Below are 22,485 nucleotides of genomic sequence, written 5' to 3'. Positions count from 1 at the left end.
TAACATAACAACTTTTCTTTGAAATTTAAATAAAATAAATAAAGAGAAATACGTTAAAGAGTCAAACCATGCAGTAAAGAAGCTGAGATTACACAATATTGCGCAAAGTTAAGATTACACAATATTGCGCTCACATAACCATATTACAGATTCGACTTTTGCGCTCCTAATTTAATTAAAGAAGTGATACATTTCCAGTTTTTTCCAGTTTCCAGGCTTAGGCAAATTATTGGATGGACCATGGTTCACATAGCTGTGTGGACCAAAAATAAAAAAATACATTATTTTTGTACTGTAGGTACATTATTTGATAGTATATATCAAATAATGTACCTTCAGTATAAAAATAATGTAACCTAAAATAATGTACCTACAATACAAAAATAATGTACCTACAGTACAAAAATAATGTACTTTTTATTTTTGGTTCACATAGCTGTGTGGACCATGGTCCATGCAATAATGATTGGCATAGGCAAATTATTGGATGGACCATGGTCCACACAGCTGTGTGGACCAAAAATAAGGTACATTATTTTTGTACTGTAGGTACATTATTTGATATACTATCAAATAATGTACCTTCAGTACAAAAATAATGTATTTTTTATTTTTGGTCCACACAGCTGTGTGGACCATGGTCCGTGTAATAATGATTGACTACCATCTTCTCAACTCCTCTTTGTTCTAATGAGTTTATTCCGTTTTTTGTCTTAAATTTATATGTGACATTTCACTTTTAGTCATTATTTCATTAATAACTCAAAATCGTTAGACACCTTGTTGTAGCCTTCTCAATTATAGATATTTTCTTCATTATGTTATGATAGAATGGTTGAAGTGATTATACACTGATGACTACCACAATAACATAACAACTTTTCTTTCAAATTTAAATAAAATAAATAAAGAGAAATACGTTAAAGAGTCAAACCATGCAGTAAAGAAGCTAAGATTACACAATATTGCGCAAAGTTAAGATTACACAATATTGCGCTCACATAATCATATTACAGATTCGACTTTTGCGCTCCTAATTTAATTAAAGAAGTGATACATTTCCAGTTTCCATGCTTTGCATTTTGTACAAAAATTGAAACGAAATGACTACCACCTTTGTAAAATTGGAACTTATTACCACTTCAAATATGTTTTTGAAACTTCATTTCCATGACCTTCAACCTAAATTTTTGGATTTCNTAATAATGATTGACTACCATCTTCTCAACTCCTCTTTGTTCTAATGAGTTTATTCCGTTTTTTGTCTTAAATTTATATGTGACATTTCACTTTTAGTCATTATTTCATTAATAACTCAAAATCGTTAGACACCTTGTTGTAGCCTTCTCAATTATAGATATTTTCTTCATTATGTTATGATAGAATGGTTGAAGTGATTATACACTGATGACTACCACAATAACATAACAACTTTTCTTTCAAATTTAAATAAAATAAATAAAGAGAAATACGTTAAAGAGTCAAACCATGCAGTAAAGAAGCTAAGATTACACAATATTGCGCAAAGTTAAGATTACACAATATTGCGCTCACATAATCATATTACAGATTCGACTTTTGCGCTCCTAATTTAATTAAAGAAGTGATACATTTCCAGTTTTTTCCAGTTTCCAGGCTTAGGCAAATTATTGGATGGACCATGGTTCACATAGCTGTGTGGACCAAAAATAAAAAAATACATTATTTTTGTACTGTAGGTACATTATTTGATAGTATATATCAAATAATGTACCTTCAGTATAAAAATAATGTAACCTAAAATAATGTACCTACAATACAAAAATAATGTACCTACAGTACAAAAATAATGTACTTTTTATTTTTGGTTCACATAGCTGTGTGGACCATGGTCCATGCAATAATGATTGGCATAGGCAAATTATTGGATGGACCATGGTCCACACAGCTGTGTGGACCAAAAATAAGGTACATTATTTTTGTACTGTAGGTACATTATTTGATATACTATCAAATAATGTACCTTCAGTACAAAAATAATGTATTTTTTATTTTTGGTCCACACAGCTGTGTGGACCATGGTCCGTGTAATAATGATTGACTACCATCTTCTCAACTCCTCTTTGTTCTAATGAGTTTATTCCGTTTTTTGTCTTAAATTTATATGTGACATTTCACTTTTAGTCATTATTTCATTAATAACTCAAAATCGTTAGACACCTTGTTGTAGCCTTCTCAATTATAGATATTTTCTTCATTATGTTATGATAGAATGGTTGAAGTGATTATACACTGATGACTACCACAATAACATAACAACTTTTCTTTCAAATTTAAATAAAATAAATAAAGAGAAATACGTTAAAGAGTCAAACCATGCAGTAAAGAAGCTAAGATTACACAATATTGCGCAAAGTTAAGATTACACAATATTGCGCTCACATAATCATATTACAGATTCGACTTTTGCGCTCCTAATTTAATTAAAGAAGTGATACATTTCCAGTTTCCATGCTTTGCATTTTGTACAAAAATTGAAACGAAATGACTACCACCTTTGTAAAATTGGAACTTATTACCACTTCAAATATGTTTTTGAAACTTCATTTCCATGACCTTCAACCTAAATTTTTGGATTTCAATTTCTTTCTTCTTAATTGTGTACTTCAATGTTTGAACCTCCATGTCACCTACTGAAGTACAACGAGTCAACAGTTGCCTCTACTAAGACTTGAACCCACTCTCATCATCCATGTGGGAGTGTTAATCGGGACACCGGATGCCACTTGACCACAAGGTTTTTAGCTCCAATCCTATCTTTATTACTTCCCAAAAATTACATCCCATTCACATCTTCATTAAAATCTAACTCCTCCCCATTCTAATTGCAATATTATATATTTATTATGAGATATTATATTATAAGTGACATGATTTTATTATTATTATTGCTATTATTTAAAAAGAATTTATTACTATGCATATATTATTATATTTAACTATACACATATAATTTTACATATAAATATATAATAGTATACCTTAGCTTTTTATAAAACATATATCAAAAGCATTTTGTAAATATAATTCATTGAAATCAATTATATACATAATTTTTTAAAAAACATTATTATCAATATATTAGTAAACAAAGTTCTAATTTTTTTTTCCAAAACTATAAACAATGAACACTTAAACTCCACATTATCTTATAATATAATATTATCTAATTAATTTCAAATATAAATATATAAAATGATTTAATATATTACAACAATTATTTCTATAGATATTCACATAACATCATTAGATAATTAGAATATTAAAATATCAACATACGTGACATATTTTATATCTATCTTTGTTATATAAATTTAAAAAATACATTACAATAACTATTATATATATGCCTACTTTGTCTTTTGATATTTATCAAAATTTTAAAAACACTTCTAGTTTTAATTAAGTAGCTTATCAATTTTTAATATTTAACTTCAATTACTACGGGTGTGTATGGAAAGCTAAAAAATGATTTATGAAAATAATTTTTCGGGTTTCTCGTGTTTGGCAATGGAGGAAATACTAAAGTCAATAGAAATTGATGATGGGAAAGCCATTTTCCAGGCATGCTCATCTTCTTGCTGCGACGACTTCTTGGCGAGAAGCTAGAGAAAAAGCTCCTGTGCTCACGACACCGGAGAGGTAAAAAATCTGGCCATAGCTGAGGATTCTGGTCACGGTGACATCGTACATACAAGGTTCTCGAACTCAATGGTGCATGGGTGGGAATGGTGGAGCTTGAAGCGATCGAAGGCGTTGTCGAGATAAAAGTCAAGAATGCCCTTCGGAAACATCTCCATGGGGAGGGTGTGGGCGGACAGGAGCTGGTAGATTCATGGGGCACCGTCAATGTTTCCCTGAGGCACGGCAAAGGAAAAGATTGTGCTTTATTGAAGAAGATGAAGAAGATTCTGATGAACATACAAATTCTATGAATTATTATTTAAGAATTGAAATTACGTAACAATGGAGCCATAATCATATCGTCTTCTGCATGATTTGGAAAATGGAAATCGATTCAGGTTAGGATTTTTAACGTCAAGTTTCTTTCTTTTTGCTTTGGGCATGGAGAAGATGCTAAACAATGTTTAATTTATGAGAAAATAACATTATTTTTTACTTATTTTTGTTTAATTATACAATTATGCTAATTTTTTAAAAATGATCAAACATATAAAGATAATTTTCTAAAATACAATCAAATACTAAAAATAAAAATATTTTTTTTTTGAAATAAAAATAATAATGTTATCTTTCAAATTTTTTTTTTTTTAAAAAGCTCATTTTTCAAAAGTAGGTCTTTACTCAAAGAAAATTGGGAATCCCAAAATCGCTATTTTGACAAGCCAATATGTATTGGAATGGTAAATAATAAGCCAAATAAATTCATGTGAAAAAAGAAAACAGAAAAGTGGAAAAAGAAAAGAATTGACATAATAATAAATAATAATGTTATATTCAGTAACTCAGGTTAGACTTAACCACATAGCCTGTTTGAGTGAGTCAGTGAGCAAAAGCTTTCACTTTTCAGCTATCCTAAATTAAATTAAAGAGAGAGAGAGAGAGGAGACAGAGAGAGAAAATTTGGTGTCCCCATGGACAGAGAGAGAGACAGAGATTTATGGTCTTTCTATAGACAGAGAGAGCGAGTGTATGTGTGAGAAGCGGTTTTGGGGATTCGGTAACGTGGACTGCGTTCAGTTGTTGTTGCTCTTCTCCATACACGAGAAGAAATTAAAGCCAAGAAGAAAAATCGGTTTTTTTTTAAACCAGGAAAGTGGTTTTGTTGCTGAGAAGACACAGCTGAGAGTGGTTTTGTAACTGAAAAAAGTGAGAAGAAAAAGAAAACCATCATTTATCTGCACTTTCTATACAATCTGTTACACCTATACATACACACACCTGTACATATAGGTAGAGAGAGAGATGGGTGGGGGGGGGGGGGNGGGGGGGGGGGGGGGGGGGGGGGGTGTTGTAGAAATGGATGGATAAGAGTTTTGTTGGGTAGTAAATGGATCTTGGGTGTGGTTTGTTTGTCCCTGTGATGATGAATGGGGCAGTGTGGAGTGCGTGAATAGGATAAGAGTTTTCTTCCTCAACCTTCAACCTTTCTTATTTTATTTTTCTGCTTTGTTTTTTTTTTTTTTTGGTTTTTGGTTTTTTGGTTTTGAAATTCTCTATTTTGCTCTGTTTTCTGTAAAGGGTGGGAGTCTTTTGGTTTATTTTTTTCTGAGCTTGAATGGCTCATGTGGATGTGGGTATTAGAGGAGGAGTTTCTCATGGGGTGCAGAGACAAAGTTCAGGTAATGAAATTGATTTTTCCTTTTTCTTGGCTTTTAATGATCTTCTTCTTGTTCCCTTTCTTAAAAGCATGAAAAACAAATACAAACTTGAAAATTTCTCTCTCTCTCTCTCTCTATATCTGCCTGGTGTAATAATGTGTAGATACTGGTGAATTTATTTAATCCTTCTGTTGGGTAAAGAACTTGTCTTTAATGAGATAATATCGTTAGCTCCAATTCTGTTAACATATTTGTAGAAGATGATAAGCTAAAACAGAGAAAAAGTTCTGTTATTTATTTGTTGCTATGGACAATTATAGCTAAGCCATAGGATTACCAGGAAGTTCATGGTTCTACCCTAGGCCTTTTTTGTAACTTCAACTTTTAGAATAGAAAAAACTGGGTTGAGTTTGTAGATCCATTTTTGTTTTCTGTATTGGATTTTTGGTTTGCCTTATGATTTGGTTTGGTTGATATGTTATTTGGGTAGGCTCGGGATGTGATGATCTGTCAACAGAGCTATGGAAGTCATGTGCAGGGCCTTTGGTAGATGTTCCTAAAGTAGGAGAGAAGGCTTACTACTTTCCCCAGGGTCACATAGAACAAGTATTTCTTCTTCTTCTTCTTCAATTGTTCTATGAATTCGAGTCACTATATATCTCAAAGCTCTAAAGATGATTTTATCTGATGAGTGATGATATACTAAAAATTTGTGCAGTTAGAGGTGTCTACAAACCAGGCTTTGACTCAACAAATTCCTCAGTTTGGTCTTCCTTCGAAGATACTTTGTCGAGTTGTGAATCTTCAATTATTGGTACATTGTTCTCTCCGTTTTGACCCGTTTGATTGGATTTGGTAATTGTTAGAAAATTTTCATTGTTTTCTGGCTTTGGATTGACAGNGGGGGGGGGGGGGGGGGGGGGGGGTGTTGTAGAAATGGATGGATAAGAGTTTTGTTGGGTAGTAAATGGATCTTGGGTGTGGTTTGTTTGTCCCTGTGATGATGAATGGGGCAGTGTGGAGTGCGTGAATAGGATAAGAGTTTTCTTCCTCAACCTTCAACCTTTCTTATTTTATTTTTCTGCTTTGTTTTTTTTTTTTTTTGGTTTTTGGTTTTTTGGTTTTGAAATTCTCTATTTTGCTCTGTTTTCTGTAAAGGGTGGGAGTCTTTTGGTTTATTTTTTTCTGAGCTTGAATGGCTCATGTGGATGTGGGTATTAGAGGAGGAGTTTCTCATGGGGTGCAGAGACAAAGTTCAGGTAATGAAATTGATTTTTCCTTTTTCTTGGCTTTTAATGATCTTCTTCTTGTTCCCTTTCTTAAAAGCATGAAAAACAAATACAAACTTGAAAATTTCTCTCTCTCTCTCTCTCTATATCTGCCTGGTGTAATAATGTGTAGATACTGGTGAATTTATTTAATCCTTCTGTTGGGTAAAGAACTTGTCTTTAATGAGATAATATCGTTAGCTCCAATTCTGTTAACATATTTGTAGAAGATGATAAGCTAAAACAGAGAAAAAGTTCTGTTATTTATTTGTTGCTATGGACAATTATAGCTAAGCCATAGGATTACCAGGAAGTTCATGGTTCTACCCTAGGCCTTTTTTGTAACTTCAACTTTTAGAATAGAAAAAACTGGGTTGAGTTTGTAGATCCATTTTTGTTTTCTGTATTGGATTTTTGGTTTGCCTTATGATTTGGTTTGGTTGATATGTTATTTGGGTAGGCTCGGGATGTGATGATCTGTCAACAGAGCTATGGAAGTCATGTGCAGGGCCTTTGGTAGATGTTCCTAAAGTAGGAGAGAAGGCTTACTACTTTCCCCAGGGTCACATAGAACAAGTATTTCTTCTTCTTCTTCTTCAATTGTTCTATGAATTCGAGTCACTATATATCTCAAAGCTCTAAAGATGATTTTATCTGATGAGTGATGATATACTAAAAATTTGTGCAGTTAGAGGTGTCTACAAACCAGGCTTTGACTCAACAAATTCCTCAGTTTGGTCTTCCTTCGAAGATACTTTGTCGAGTTGTGAATCTTCAATTATTGGTACATTGTTCTCTCCGTTTTGACCCGTTTGATTGGATTTGGTAATTGTTAGAAAATTTTCATTGTTTTCTGGCTTTGGATTGACAGGCAGAAGCAGAGAACGATGAAGTCTATGCACAGATCACTTTACTCCCCGTGCCGGATGTAAGAAATTACTCAACCCATTTTGTTTTTATTGGTATAGAGAATCTACAAACCGAATTATCAATATGATTGTTATGTTCTGTGTTTATGTATTGTGATTGAAATTAAATTGATAATTGTAGCAAACCGAGCCCATCAGTCCTGATGAATGCAAGCCGGATCCACCTAAGCGGGTTGTTCACTCATTTTGTAAGATTCTAACGGCATCAGATACAAGTACTCATGGAGGGTTTTCTGTTCTCCGCAAGCATGCCAATGAATGCCTTCCACCCTTGGTAATTTCTCTTCATCTTTGTCTAGCCGATCCCCCCGCTCTCTGGATCCTCATATTCGCACATCTTCTTTTCTTGCAGGACATGTCTCAGGCAACCCCAACACAAGATTTGATTGCCAAAGATCTTCATGGATACGAGTGGCGATTTAAGCACATATTTAGAGGTAACGGCTATGTTTCGTAGAGCTTATTTTAAGCTACAAATCTGTTTGGTAAAAATGAAAAGCATGTTTTCAAAATAAGCTAGTAGCTACTAACTTTTAAGCTTTCGGCTTTAAGCTAGCTTATAAGTTAGGTATGCCAAACAGAGCCCGGTTGAAATACCTGGTTGGAGTGATCCATTAATATTTCAGTTTGAATATTTTGAAGTATATAATTTTCTATTCTCATTAGGCCTAGTTTAAGTTTTTAATTGTAGTGAGCATAGACAAGCAGTTCCAATATTTTGATGTTTGTCCCCAACAAACTTTTATCAGGTCAACCTCGAAGGCACTTACTTACGACTGGGTGGAGTACATTTGTAACCTCTAAGAGGTTAGTTGCTGGTGATGCTTTTGTATTCCTGAGGTACCTCTCTCTGCCCTTTCCACTTTATCCCGCTAATCTGGACTACTGTTTGATTTTGGGATTCATCATTCATTTGATGCTTCCGTTTTCCTAGTTTCTTTCTATGAAGCAAGCATCGAACTTTATATTCTTTCAAAAATTGTTACAGAGCTGATAATGGGGAATTGCGTGTTGGGGTTCGTCGTCTTGCTCGGCAGCAAAGTTCTATGCCTCCATCTGTGCTGTCGAGCCAAAGTATGCATTTAGGAGTTCTTGCTACTGCATCTCATGCTATTAGAACGGAAACCCTTTTTGTTGTGTATTATAAGCCAAGGTATGACTGCTTGCACTTTTTATATTTGTGTGTCCACAAGCACATTTGTTCAAACGCAATAACAAACTTGTTCTTTATATCTGTTCCTTCCAACTGCCCGTTTAACTTTGAGTTATTCCAAATATTCTCATATGTCATTCAGAACAAGCCAATTTATCATCGGACTAAACAAATACCTAGAGGCTATGCGCCATGGCTTCTCAGTGGGTATGCGTTTCAGGATGAGATTTGAAGGAGAAGATTCTCCCGAGAGAAGGTTTCTAAATGCATTTTTCCTTTCTAGTTGGTTCTCAAATGTTATTGTTGCATCTTTAATTTCTATGGTGGTCTATTCACTTAGGTTTTCTGGAACAATAGTTGGGGTGGGAGACATCTCCTCGCAGTGGAAAGATTCAAAATGGCGCTCATTGAAGGTCTGAACTAGTTATAAGTTGTATGGATAGGATATAATTTCTTGTTTCTTATACTCGTGTTTACGTTGTTGACCCGTTCAGATTCAATGGGATGAACCAGCTACTATTCCTCGCCCGGACAGGGTTTCGCCGTGGGAGATTGAACCTTTTGTAGCTTCTGCTTCTGCAGACATAGTCCAACCCGGGACAAAAACTAAAAGGCCTCGACCCCTTGAACTTCCATCTAACGGTACATAGAACTATTGCTCTAGAGTTCTCTTTGTTTTATTCCCTCATTGTCTACTAACTTTGAGTATTTTAGAAGACAAAACTACATCTGTTGCTTCTCCATTCTGGTATCCTGGACCGAAATCCGCTGGTGAAACCATAAGCAATGCTGATCAAGCTTTCTGGCAGTTGAAGCAGAAAGACCTTAACGGAAGGGCCTGCAATGAGAGCAGTGTCACCGCTTCTAGGGCTCATCCAAGTGGAATGTGGCAACCTGGTATGGTTCCGAGTGGTTTTGAGACAATAGAAGACAGCACAAACATGCCTCCACGGTTGTCTATTTCTGAATTCAGTTCTCCCATCCCGTCAATAGCAAGCAACGGGGCCTTGCTTGACCAAGTGGACAGGTCCAAAAAGTCGGCTATCCGTATATTTGGAATTGAGTTTAGCAATGCTGATAATTATCGTCGGGAGAAAGAAACGCCCTGTTCAAATACCATGCCAAGTAACGCCAACAATGCTTCCGCTGTTTGTGATGCAAATGGAGTTGGTGCAGTTCAGAAATTAGAGCATCTTAAGTCTTCACGAGAAATAAAACTAGTGGAGGCATCGCTGAAGGATACGCTAAGCAAACCATCTGTTACTACTCCGAGAACTTGCACGAAGGTTGGTACAAGTGACAATTCCTACCTTACCGTTTTATTATACAGTTGGAACCTGTTGGGCGGAGGCCGATAAAGGGCCAAGTCTATCAATTGGTGGCTAGGAGATTGTTGGGCGGTGGGCCCGTAAAGGGCCAAGTCCAGCACCCTGCCTCTTGAAAATGTGATGGCCTAGTGATAAACCCTTGATCCTAATAGAACCCTTTTCATATTATTACTATTTAAGAATTCACATCCACCTTTCTTCAAATAAGGTGCAAATGGAAGGCTCACGTTTTGGACGTGCGGTTGATTTGACAACAATGAAGGACTATGATGACCTCTTAAATGAGCTCGAGGAAATCTTTGAACTTAAAGGTGAACTTTGTCCTCGAAGCAAGTGGGAGGTCATATATGCGGACGACGAGGGAGATATGATGCTTGTAGGCGACGATCCATGGCCGTGAGTTTGAACACTTAATTCAAAACAACACATCTCTCCATAATTTACTTTCCATTTAATCTTAATTCTTGATTCGTGCAGGGAGTTCTGCAAAATGGTGAGGCGGATCTTCATATGCTCAAGCGAGAAAGTGAAGAAGATGAGTAGCAAGTGTAAGCTTCCTTTATTGTCTGATGAGGGTGAAGTGACAATAGTTAGCTTAGAATCAGAGCTAAAATCCGAAGGGTGATATATAGTTCCTAGATTTATCTGGGAAAGGGTCTCCGAATAATATGTACTAGTAGAAGTTTGTTTTTGATTTCGTTTTTTTTGGGGGGAGGGGGGAGGTTTGCTCAACAAGAATTTAGGAGCAAATCAGAATGCACAGGGTGATAGATGTAAGAAAAGATGTACAAGACTTGCTTCTTAGTCTTAGTGAAGAAGTGGTCTGAAATGTGAATACCAACCTAGTGGTTTGTGAGGACTGATAAAAGAGTAATGGGGCTTTTGCTTGTTTCAGTCTAAATGGAACAATTTTAGACATTGTTGCCTGTTGATGGCAAAACAATATCTTTTGGGTTTTTTATATTTTATTTATGGTAAGTGGATAGTTGAATTTGAATAAAATTTTGCCTAAAGTTGAAAGTGATAACACAGGTTTGGTTTTTCCCATGGCCCCATCTGTATAATATTAGCTTTTTCAGTTCTGCCATGAATCTGGCAGACTGTTTCTTAAGCTCAGTGGCTGCCCACATGGTTCCTAGTAGTGGACCTGCTATGGCTTGCATGTGAACACCTTAGTACACACCTCCAATGGTTGTGGTCCCAAAACATTGGGTTTTTTGCTTCTTAATTTCTTTGTACTTTTAGTTACTCAACTTTTCTTTACTTCAAAAAAAGAAAAAAAAAAACTTTTCTTTACTTAGCTCACCTAGCTTCCTAAGTCCTGGGCATGGATCACTTTCTTTAACTTATTTGCCACACTTTTATTTATTTGATTAGACTCCTTGCCTCCTTTGGGAGGTGATGAGTAATATTGAAAGGACAAATTATACCATGGACCAGGGCTGATCTTAATGGAACTTGGTGCTTAAGTGCTAGGTACTAGCTGGCCGCCTAACGCATCACTATAATCGGTAGTCTAGGCAACCGGCTGTTTAGGCGCTGATCGCATAGGCCTCCTAGGCTGTCTATTTGGATGATTAGTTTTTTTTTTTTTTTAAATGAGTTATTTCACTCAAATGACACTTAATTATATTGTTCAAATTCTAAATACTTTTTAGATTAATATTTAATATTTTAGTATTAACTATTAAAAAAGTATTAAATAGTTTATAATTATTATTTTTAGACAAATTTAAAAAATATAAAAATACACAGGCGCTTGAGGAGCGTCTAGTCGTCTAGCGATTTTTTCAACTATGGCTAATTATAGACATGATATGTTAAATATAGACATATAATATGTAGTTAACATTTTATATGTTTGGAGTTAACATATTTTGTGTGTACTCTGTAGTTAACAAATTATATGGCTTCAATTTATTTATAAACACATAATTTATTAATTGAAAATACATAATGGCCCTGTTTGATAAATAATCAGCCTATAAGCCAATTTTGGCTTATTTGACCACTATTAGTTGTTTGGTTAATAAGCTTTTTGTAATTCCAAAATGCTAAAATTCAAAAGGCTACTCAAAGGAGCCTTTTCAATTAACTTTTTGAGAAAAGAAATTATACCAAACAACTATCAGCTAACAGCTAATTTATCAAATAACTTTCTACAATCAGCTCATATTATCAACAAATCACTCATTCTAACCCAAACAACCAACCCAATCAGCCAACAATCATTTACTAAACAGGGTCAATATATTAATTGTAGACACAATTTTTTGATTAGATCTACAATATAATGCAAGATAGAGCTTAGTCCATGGTATAAGAATTATATTAAAGTGATCAAATTGTTGTAATTGCATTATTTTTATTTGTCATTAGTTGCTTTAGTTGAAATTTTGTGATTAGAGTGGTAGGTTGCTTAACTAGAGTTCATTCAAATGCACCTTTTAAAGAATGGTGGAATGCTCTCTTCAATTTCTTCTCCACAGGGGTAAACAAATATTTATTAAGAATTAGAGAAAATTTCATTTTTTGTCTCTAAATTATAAGGTAATTATGTCAAAAATTTTGTGGTCGAGTGGCACCCGATTTACACGAGTTTCAGTGGAGGTGATTGCAAATTCGTCTCTAAATATTGGTTGTGCTCACTTTTCATCCCTAAGTTATACTAAAATTGCAAATTTCATCTTTAATGTTTTGTTAGTAAATAGACGAAAAGTGTAACGCCAATAATAATTAGGGACAAAAGTTATACTAAAATTGTAAATTTCATCTCTAATGTTTTGTTAGTAAATAGACAAAAAGTGTAACGCTAATAATAATTAGGGACAAAAAGTGAATATAACCAATACCTAAGAACAAATTTTACAATTACCATATAACTTAGCGATGAAAAATGTTTTTTTCTAACAATATCTAACAATAAGGGTGAATCAACTACTGCTACATTTGGGATAGAATTCAATATAATTATATGTAATATATTTATTCAAATTTACTATTTCAACATCTGCTGAAACTTCTTTTTCACGTTTACAATTACTTTTGTTCACTCATTAATCCAAATTATTCAAAACATTGTCCGATTATTCCCAAAATTTAACAGTGATTGTGGGGCATGCTTCACTCTAATCATGCTGGATTAGGTTGACACTTGAGCCATTTTGGCTTGGATGCATAATGCATCCCAATGCTGGATTAGGTATGCTCTAATTCTCCCTTACAAATAAAAATCCAAAAATTACTAAATCTACCATCTAATCCTTTTTTTTTTTTTCCAAATTCACCATTACTCATTCTCCAACCATATATAGACAATTTCATAACCCGCATTTTGCAATCTCAAAAATCAACTTGCATTACAGTAAAATGAATTTTCTAATGAACTTTTTAAAAATGAACATGTAGTATATTAAAAATGAATTTGTATGTCAGTAATTTGCCTTAAAACGTAGACCGTGATTATATAATGATTGTTGCAACGAATACCTAACCCCTTGTTTTTATAAAATAATCGTCATTACATATAAGACTCTAAATCCCATTTTATTATATAATATGGACAAACTTTACCTCATTGAATTTAACAAATGTTACATGGCCAATTTTTATTTTTATTTTTACCAGCCGCCTATAACTATTTCTCCTTGTAAAATACTATATTGCATAATATAATATGTAGATATGATATGATGGCAAATTATTATGTGGACCCAAGTCCACCTTCCAAAGTGGACCTGAGTCTAAAGTACATAATTCACATACTGAATGTTCACAATATAAATTGTGAACATTCAATATGTAAATTGTGTATTTTGAACACGGGTCCACCTTCCACCCTAGTCAATGATATACCTATTGTGAAATGATTCAACCATAATATATAGAGATCATAAAATTTGATAAAGAACGAAATAGTCATCATACAATTGTTATACCATGGACTAGGGTACGTTCCACCTTGTATTGTGGATTCTAGTCCAAAACGACATTCAAATTATGTAACTACAGTTAACTTATTATGTACCTTCAATTAATAAATTACGTGCGTACTACAATGGTGCAGTTAACATATTATCTATCTACAGTTATATTAGTAAATTATATACCTATTATAACTACTACAATTAACATATTATGTACTGGTAGTTAATATATTATTTACCTAACGTTAATAAATTATGCACCTACAATTAACATATTATGTACTTTCAATTTATTTATAGGTACATAATATGTTAGAAGAAGATACATAATATGTGAACTGCAGATACATAATCTGAATGTTGTTTTGGACTAGGATCCATGGTATAATTTAATGTTATGGACTTGGGTCTCCTGCCTTTCTTAAACATCAATAAATCTTTTTTTTTTTTTTTGAGTACAATCTCAACCTACTGAAGCACAAAGAGTCATCAATGTGGGAGTTTAAATTAGGACACCGGGTGCCACTAGACTACAAGGTCTTTGGCATCAATAAATCTTCTAATATTGCCTCCATCATTGTTGGGGTTTACAAATGCGGGGACATGTGATATATGTTTTCATGAGAAAGGTGTGAGATACTATACATATATCAAATTGATAGAGACAAGTTAGATTTTGGCTATGGAGAAATGCATACAAAGTTTGACTAGGGCGCTTTGCTTTATCATATGTGGCAAGTCAAAACTTTAGCCTATCAAAGCCAAAAGCCCAAGCAAGGGGAAATAATCAGCAGCTCTCTCATCATCATTCATCTCCATCGCTCTCATAGGTAGTTAGAGGAGAGTACAAGGCTCAAGACTTCAATTTTGTCTTGGTTTCTTTCTCCGTAATGATGAAACTATTGCACGTATACACTCTCTGACCTGCCTCAATTGACAATTGTACTGTCGACATACATGACAGAATTATGAAATTTCTCATACGGGGAATTGGTAAAAGTCAAGCTATGAGATTATTAGGTGGAGGCTAATAAATGAGCTAAGTTTAGCATTTAACGGTATAAGGAAATAAAGTTGCTCCGGTTATCATAGAAAAATGAAGAGTTTTTATATATTAAACTCCAAACTGGTTATAATGAGTGCCAATAAATTAAAGTGTAGGTACAAGATCTCTTAATTGTCATCTGATTCTTTAATTGATGTTTTGAACACTCTATTGAAGGGCCTCTGAAACTTAAGTGACTTGCTCTTCAAAGAATGACTTAAACGTATAGCTCTTCGCTGAAGGGCCTCCAGACTTGAATTGACATGATCTCATGAAGAAGTATTTGACTAAAGATTTATTGGGCTGAGGCCAATAAAGGACCAAATCCAACACCCTGACTTTACACGGTAATTATCCTCAAATTGGCAAACAATTGCAGTTGAATCTGTATTTCCTACATGCAATTCAAGTGAAAATCCATGTCTCTCCACCTCTTACCATTATCGAATCAGAAAACATATACTTACTGTATTACCGACGGACATGAATACTTTTGTTGAGAACTGATCTGAGAAGTGATACTATTTGAATTACAAATCCTCGGCCAGAGGGAAGAAAACTTTTGTTGATGGACCACCGGCGAAGTAAAGCAATATGTATCTTTAGTGAGAAAGAACTGAAAAAGAATTGAAAAAAGAGTTTATTGCTAGTGCCAAGCCAGTCATGAAGTTTAAGATGCATTCAACAATACCCTTTTCCCTTTTAATTTTTCTGTTCAATTTGAGACTTTGTTCCAACAGTTCTGTAAGTGTTAGGATTAATACCCTAGCTATTTTGTTGGCTAAATTCTTTTGGCAAAAACAGCTCTAGGTTGCCTGTAATTCTGTAAATTAGAATAGTTCGTTGTCTGTATTAGGTAGTGGTATGACACTTTCTTGTATACAAGTCTTCAAAGAGGGATCTTCTGGCATAGGTTCAAAGGCAACGGCACAATCTGATGGCAGTTGGTGGTTGTACTAAGTGCGAATTGAAGTTTGTTGCAAGAAGTTAGTTACTTTAAGAATAGAAATCTGGTAGAAATCAATTTACCTAAGATAAGGTGTTTTAAACGGACATGCTTTTGAAGAGAGATATAGAACTACTATTCCTACAATTCTCCAAGATTAGTTGTACAGTATCTCTCTCCATATGCACAAACCCGAAATCGTAAACTAATCAACAAGTTTAGGTTAATTTCACAGTGTGTGATGTAATATAATTGGTCTTTCTTGCAAAATGCTTTCAAGGAAAGAATTTAGTATCATGCTTCAATAAAACTCAGAATTCTATATCTCTCTCTACGGCTAAAGTAGAATAGGCCGTAGCTAGAGCTACAAATGAACCGAGCCGCTCCATCAAAGCTCAACTCGAGCTCAGTCAATTCAAGCTCAAGCTAGCTTGTTATATAATCGAGCCGAACTCGAACTCATTTATTATAAGCTCGTGGTTCGTCGAGACGCTCCCGAGCCATTAATATATATATATATATATATATATATAATATTAATATATTATAAAATATATATATTCTATTCAAAGATAAAAATTAAAAAGTTTGTCTAAAGTACTAAACCCTAAATTCTACTTGTTTTTTAAATGCCGTTATCCACTTCTACTTCTACTTTTCTTTTCTCTAATCTTGATAAAAGATATAGCATTCCGGTCTGGTGTGCCTCTTTTTTTTTTATGATAATAGTGACATAGAGGAGTATAGAGTTTCCTAATTGTCGTAACAAACTTTCTGGTTGAACCAAGTGCTGAGCTTGCTGAAGTGATTCTTGGACCTTAGTGATTTTCCTGTTGAGATTTGTAGTCGAGACCTCTTTGTATATTTAGTGAAAATCCAAATTCTAGAATTTGATCAAGTGTTGCAGTGGTGTTCAGCATTTGTATCTGCTTCTTCAGATTGTCTAACTCACGAGTCAATCTAGCTTCATGTTCAAGGCTTTCTAATGTTGCTTGATCCTTCTCTCCAGTTGACTTAGCTTCATAGAATAAGGATATTCTTTTTATGAAATTTTTTTTGCTTAGTGGTCGTAACATGTGATTTTAGCAAAACTTCCCATTTTTAAACAGACGAGCATAAGAGTCTTCCAATGCGTAATAAAACAATTTTTCAACATCATTTAGATTTGAATCTTGAACTAATTCCGATTTTGATCCTTTTATAATTGTAGCAAAAGCAAGAAAATTTCTAGAGATCGATCTCTTCTTATGTTATTTCAAGATCTTCTTCAATTAGATCTTCATTGACTTCTTTTGTTTTAGATAGGTGGGACATTCAGCCTGAATGTGACCAAAACGTTCACATTCTCGGCACTATATTACTTTATTCTTTGATTTATTTTCAGCATTTTGTTGAAAATTGTTTCGTTGAGTTCTGTTGACTGTCTATAGTTTGATTGGAACTTCTTGAGCCACCTTGATTTCTAGATTTTCCAGTTTGTCTAGAGGTAGTGGTCTTTGATGAAGCATTATGATTATTATGTTTTTACCACCTCTACCTCTATTCCTTCTGCTTATTTGCTTAAGGATTTTGGACAAGTTTTTTGATATTAATGCCAAAGCATCATCATTTGCAAGAAATGCCATAGGTTATCATCACTAGTGATCATCTGCGTCAGGAACACTTTATATTAAATTTTGACGATACCAAACACTAGGAATTTAGACCCCCAATTATTTTAGTTTTTAGACTTGAGCAGTAACTCATGCAAACGTCTGAATGGAGACTCGAGAGGTCAATCACTACAATGATTCGAAGAGTAACCCGTGTGGTTAACTCTTGAATAAACAGAAAAAAGCAATTCAAAGATCAACTCGAGAAGGGTCATCCTTCGAATAGCTCAAGAAAAAGAGTAATCGAGTGGTTATCTCTAGTCTGAGACAGAAGACTGAAGACGAAGAGTAAAAGGTATCAAGACAAAAAGGTTGAAAAGACCAAGAGGTGGAAGGGTCTACCTTTCGAAGTATTGCAAGACCGAATGGTAAAGTAAACCATTCGTAACCGAAGGGTCACAAAGGTCAAAGATAGGAATGACCTACCTTTCGAGGAGTCAAGGGACGAGTGGTAAGGTAAACCATTTGTATCCAAGAGAACCTAAGGCTCAAGAGTTAACCGCTAATGAGTGTCAAACATGTCTTATTTTATAGGGTGTTTGAGTGGTGTTTATTGCATTGATTGAGTCTTTTTTGAGGTTAATTGTGTGCTTTATTTTCATATGAGCACTAACATTGAAACTCTTGCAAGGCATTTGAGTGTTTTGAAGGTTTTTGAGCATAAAAGAAGGGCATATGGACTTGAAATGGAGCACCAGAGAAAGAGTGCAACAGAGAAATGTAGCAGAACCTCGTCACAGTCGTGACGGGGTCATGATGTGAAACTAGAGCTGGTCACAAGTCTCGTCACGCTTGTGACTGGGTCCGAGACGCGAAATTTGTGCTACTTATGAGATTACACCTACTCTACGCCCTTCAGGACATCAGCTTTAAAATGAGATGTTAGTGGGATTTTTGAGGGGGGAAGTCTTGTATCTTTTCTTCATTTTCCAGAGCTTGTAGATTAGATTTTTCTCTCTCTAGCTTAGACCTAGATTCCACTAGATACATCACTACTCTACAATTCCTAGTATGCAGGCCCGTTCCTATCGTTTTATAGGCCCGGGGCATAGCATAAAAAATGGGCCCTACATGAGATTAACCTACATGAGATTAATATATATATATATATATATATATATATATATATATATATATATATATATACACACATGTTTGCGTGTGTGTGTCTATGCGCGCGTGCGTGTTTGACTACAGGGAAAAAAATTAATGTCAAATAACTTGAAATAAGATTTATAAGTTTTTAACAATTTTGAATACACAATAATAATAATGAAAATAACTCTAGATGCTTTCATTAGTTACAAATGAATTTGTCTTTGTTGACTTAAAAAATACAAAATATTCAATAATTGTATATATATATATATATATATATATATATGACTTCATAAATAAAGAATTATAGTTTATAAAAATGAATAGACAATTGAAAACGAAATAAGCTTATAAACAATCACATTGTTATTATAATAAATAATAAAGTATTTATTAATAAAAAATATAATACACAACTTACAAACAAGAGTAGATCGAGCATGAAATCTTAATTACCGGGAGCAATAAATTAAAATATTTTAAAACGTGATAAATGATATTCATAACAAAATATAAAACATGATTAATTGGATAAAATAGTTCGAATAGAAAACACATTATAAATCACGCATATTCTCTATTGATATCATATTTATAAATACTTTTTCTTTTAGTTAGATCAATTTCAAAATTTTTTTTAGATTAATATAAATACATTGAAGCGTAATAAAAATTCTAAACTAAATTGACTAGATAATTCATATAAAAAAAACTATCTTTTAGAATTATTTCATAACTAAATCACAAAATATATTACATAGACATAAATCATTATAAAGTTCACAAAATAACACATGTTTTAAATATTAGTAAATTTCTCAAATAGGAATAGTAGATTCAAAATTTGATATGAATCACAAATCAATCTATACTATAAATCTCACTATAATTATAGAAATGTAAAAGAATCACATAGTTAAAAACTCAAAAAATACAATTAGAAATATAAATAAATTTCATACATTATAATTTGAATACTATATAATATTTCTAAATTCATCTTCTAAAGAGTAGGTAGGAAAAATTAAATTCCATAAGTTATAATTTTAATACTATATATAATATCCCTAAATTCATCTTGGGTGGAAAAATTTAAAGTAATATAAATTAAAGTATAAAAATAAATATATATGCAACCATGGAAGTTTGAAAAATTTGAAGTATAAAAATAAATATATATACAGCCATGGGAGTTCGAGCCCTTAACATCCTTATTCATTAAAATAAGTCTAACCAACTAACCTAAATCATATTTGTTTTATTTAAATGTACAAAGAATACTTATACATAAAGTCTACAGTATATATATAAAAGGTGGTGGACTAGAGTGGTGGGCCCCTTTCAAGTGTGGGCCCTGGCTAAGGGCCCAGCTCGCCCTTGCCCAGCCGGCCTGCTAGTATGAGAAGTGATTTAGAGTTGTGGAGAATTGACAACTCTCCTTGATTGTGGAGATTTTTCAAATGTGTTGAATTACGATTACAATTATGAATTCAAGTTGGTAACTCTTTCTAATTCTTTTTTTAATTTCATCTTTTGTCTATTAATTTCTAATTTTCATCTCTACATTGCTAGCTTGATTACAATTGCAATTGTGCTTTTAATTCATGATGATTTGTGGCTAGATCTTCTAGGAAATGGTTAAGAATCTCCCTTGATTATGCATTTAAGTTCTTTAATTGTTTAATGATAAGATTCGGTATATCTTGGTTAGAAGTGAACTTTGATTGTTCCTAGCTCTATTTTGTGGCCACAATAGGTTAGGTGTTTGAGAGAGTGGGGCTTGTAAGAGATTGAGATCTCATGTAGTCTTGTTCACTTACTATCCCTGCCTTTGATTTGAGAGGAGAGTGTAGATTAGGTGTTTGATAAATGCCTACTACTTCTCCTTAGTCATTCATACACCTCTTTAATTCTACCTTAGGCATGGAATGCATATGACCGATATTCCCATCCAATTCCCCGTTTTAATTGCTTTATTTTGCTTTTACTGTCATGCTTGTTTCTTTTTCGTTTCCATGCCTTCAATGCCATTCTTTCTCCTAGTTAACTCTTGATAATACACCCCATATGATTGTCACGCACTCCACTTAGCTCCAAGTTGTCATCCTTGTGAGACCAACACTCGGGGATTTCATCCTTGTTTACACTCATCCATTTCATTTCCATTACCATCCACCACCACTAAAAACACATTTATCAACCACTCAATAGGACTGCTCGAGACATTCTCCAAGCTGTATAGTTTGAAACCTTAAAATGTGAGTAAATATGTCTAAGGCAAAGTGAGTTCTTCCCAAGGTCGATATTCCAATAAATGCCTGACCTTTTGTGTAGAACAAAAAGCAATGTTCAGCGTAATTTAAGGTCTTAGTGACTGGAAATTTGACGCACTCACCTACCCTCAGGATTACCCGCCGGTCTATAAGTGTTTGAAATTGGTTCTCCCTCCAACGGAACTATTTCAACATAACGCTCCTATAAATACCCTTTTCCAATTGAGAAGAAGGTGTTAAGTTGGTCGATTGAATATTCTAAGTGCAAACAAGCTTTCAAAGTTTTAGTATTTTATGACCAATGTTAATTGTTAAGAGAGAGACCAGGACCTTAATAGTACACATCCAGATTAGAGAGTCTTGAGCTGATGTGAAGTAAAAAGAGGTGGAGTAAACTCTGTAGGTGTTGAAAAACCTAGGTGTAAAATTCATTGTCGGCTTTGTGTTCAAGGGGTGAACTTTGGTGGTGTATTGTACTGGAGATAGTGCAATCTCTTCACATGTTGTGAAGAAGAGTGGAGTAAACTTAGTTAACAGTCGAACCACTATAAAAACTCTCTGTCTCTTTCTTTATTTCTTTTGCACACTGTATAAACGAACCAAACTTAATTTTTATCAAGAAAATCTAACGTGCAAAGAAACCTTAAAAAAGGGTTAACAATAATTTTCGATGCACATCTAAAACTCTGACAAAGTAGTTAAGATTACCTCTCGGGTATCCTTTACCATTTGTTGAGAATTTGAAAAAACACTACGAGTTTATTCACCCCCTCGATCCAGACTCGTACTTAACCCATCGGGACAACCAATCTACATTTCATATGCATGTTGAGTACTATTGAGTTCAGCTATAGTCTTTAATTCCCATCCAACACTTTCTTGGATAGTTGTAACCTTCATTATGAATCTTTGAGGCAGTGAGCGAAGAATTTTTTGAACCAATTTGTTCTCAGAGAATGGTTCACCAAGTACAGTTGTTTCGTTCTTCAATTCTTGAACTCGAGTGTTGAATTGGACAATCATTTCCTCCTCTCGCATCTTCAATTCCTCATATTTAGTATGGACTTGTAAAATTGACTGCTTAACTAAGGCATATCCTTCATACAACGCTCATGTATATCCCAAACTTCTATAGCCTAAGTACACCCAACTATTAGGGAAACTAACTCTCATCAAGACTCCCTATGATTGCATTCACGGCCTTATTGTTAAACTCATTAGCCGCACTTTCATCAACAGTCCACTGTTTTTCTAAGACAAAAACAATTGTTTTATCTTCTTTGATTGGAGTAGGATGTGTCGAACCTTTAACCACAGAAGCCCAAACTTTACTTCCCTGAGCTTGTAGATATACTCTAGTGCATGCCTTCTAGTAAGCATAATTCGATCCAATAAGTTGTGGTCGCCTGACTTGACTTTCCATCCTGTTTATCCAAGTTTTGATACAAAAACAACAAACAACTACTTGCAGAATACCACAGAGACATAGTGTGAAGAAAACAAAATTACAAAAAATTGAGTATACACACAAGTAGAAGTTGTCACA

General features: G+C 34.0%; 1 protein-coding gene across 3 annotated transcripts; it reads left to right on the top strand.

Moving 5' to 3' along the window:
• The first annotated feature begins 4,587 nt into the window (after window positions 1-4,587).
• On the top strand, window positions 4,588-11,026 carry LOC115996712 (auxin response factor 18-like). 3 transcript variants are annotated; one of them, XM_031236082.1, is made up of 15 exons: window positions 4,588-4,869; window positions 5,242-5,342; window positions 5,812-5,927; window positions 6,040-6,135; window positions 7,461-7,517; window positions 7,640-7,792; window positions 7,871-7,955; window positions 8,268-8,358; window positions 8,507-8,671; window positions 8,814-8,927; window positions 9,012-9,084; window positions 9,166-9,313; window positions 9,386-9,957; window positions 10,208-10,395; window positions 10,477-11,026. In XM_031236082.1, exons 2-15 carry the CDS (start codon window positions 5,279-5,281, stop codon window positions 10,622-10,624), a joined length of 2,070 nt encoding a protein of 689 aa, XP_031091942.1. In that variant the 5' UTR covers window positions 4,588-4,869; window positions 5,242-5,278; the 3' UTR covers window positions 10,625-11,026. The 3 variants fall into 3 exon arrangements, with proteins under 3 accessions (XP_031091942.1, XP_031091943.1, XP_031091941.1); XM_031236083.1 differs by lacking the exons at window positions 4,588-4,869; window positions 5,242-5,342; window positions 5,812-5,927; window positions 6,040-6,135 and adding exons at window positions 6,267-6,580; window positions 7,050-7,165; window positions 7,278-7,373 and having other exon boundaries at window positions 9,389-9,957; XM_031236081.1 differs by lacking the exons at window positions 4,588-4,869; window positions 5,242-5,342; window positions 5,812-5,927; window positions 6,040-6,135 and adding exons at window positions 6,268-6,580; window positions 7,050-7,165; window positions 7,278-7,373.
• The last annotated feature ends 11,459 nt before the right edge of the window (window positions 11,027-22,485 follow it).

This window comes from Ipomoea triloba, chromosome 11 (assembly GCF_003576645.1).
Source record: "Ipomoea triloba cultivar NCNSP0323 chromosome 11, ASM357664v1".
NCBI classification, from domain to species: Eukaryota; Viridiplantae; Streptophyta; class Magnoliopsida; order Solanales; family Convolvulaceae; genus Ipomoea; species Ipomoea triloba.
Note: the sequence above shows the minus strand (reverse complement) of the source record. Positions and strands in the feature narration are given on the sequence as shown.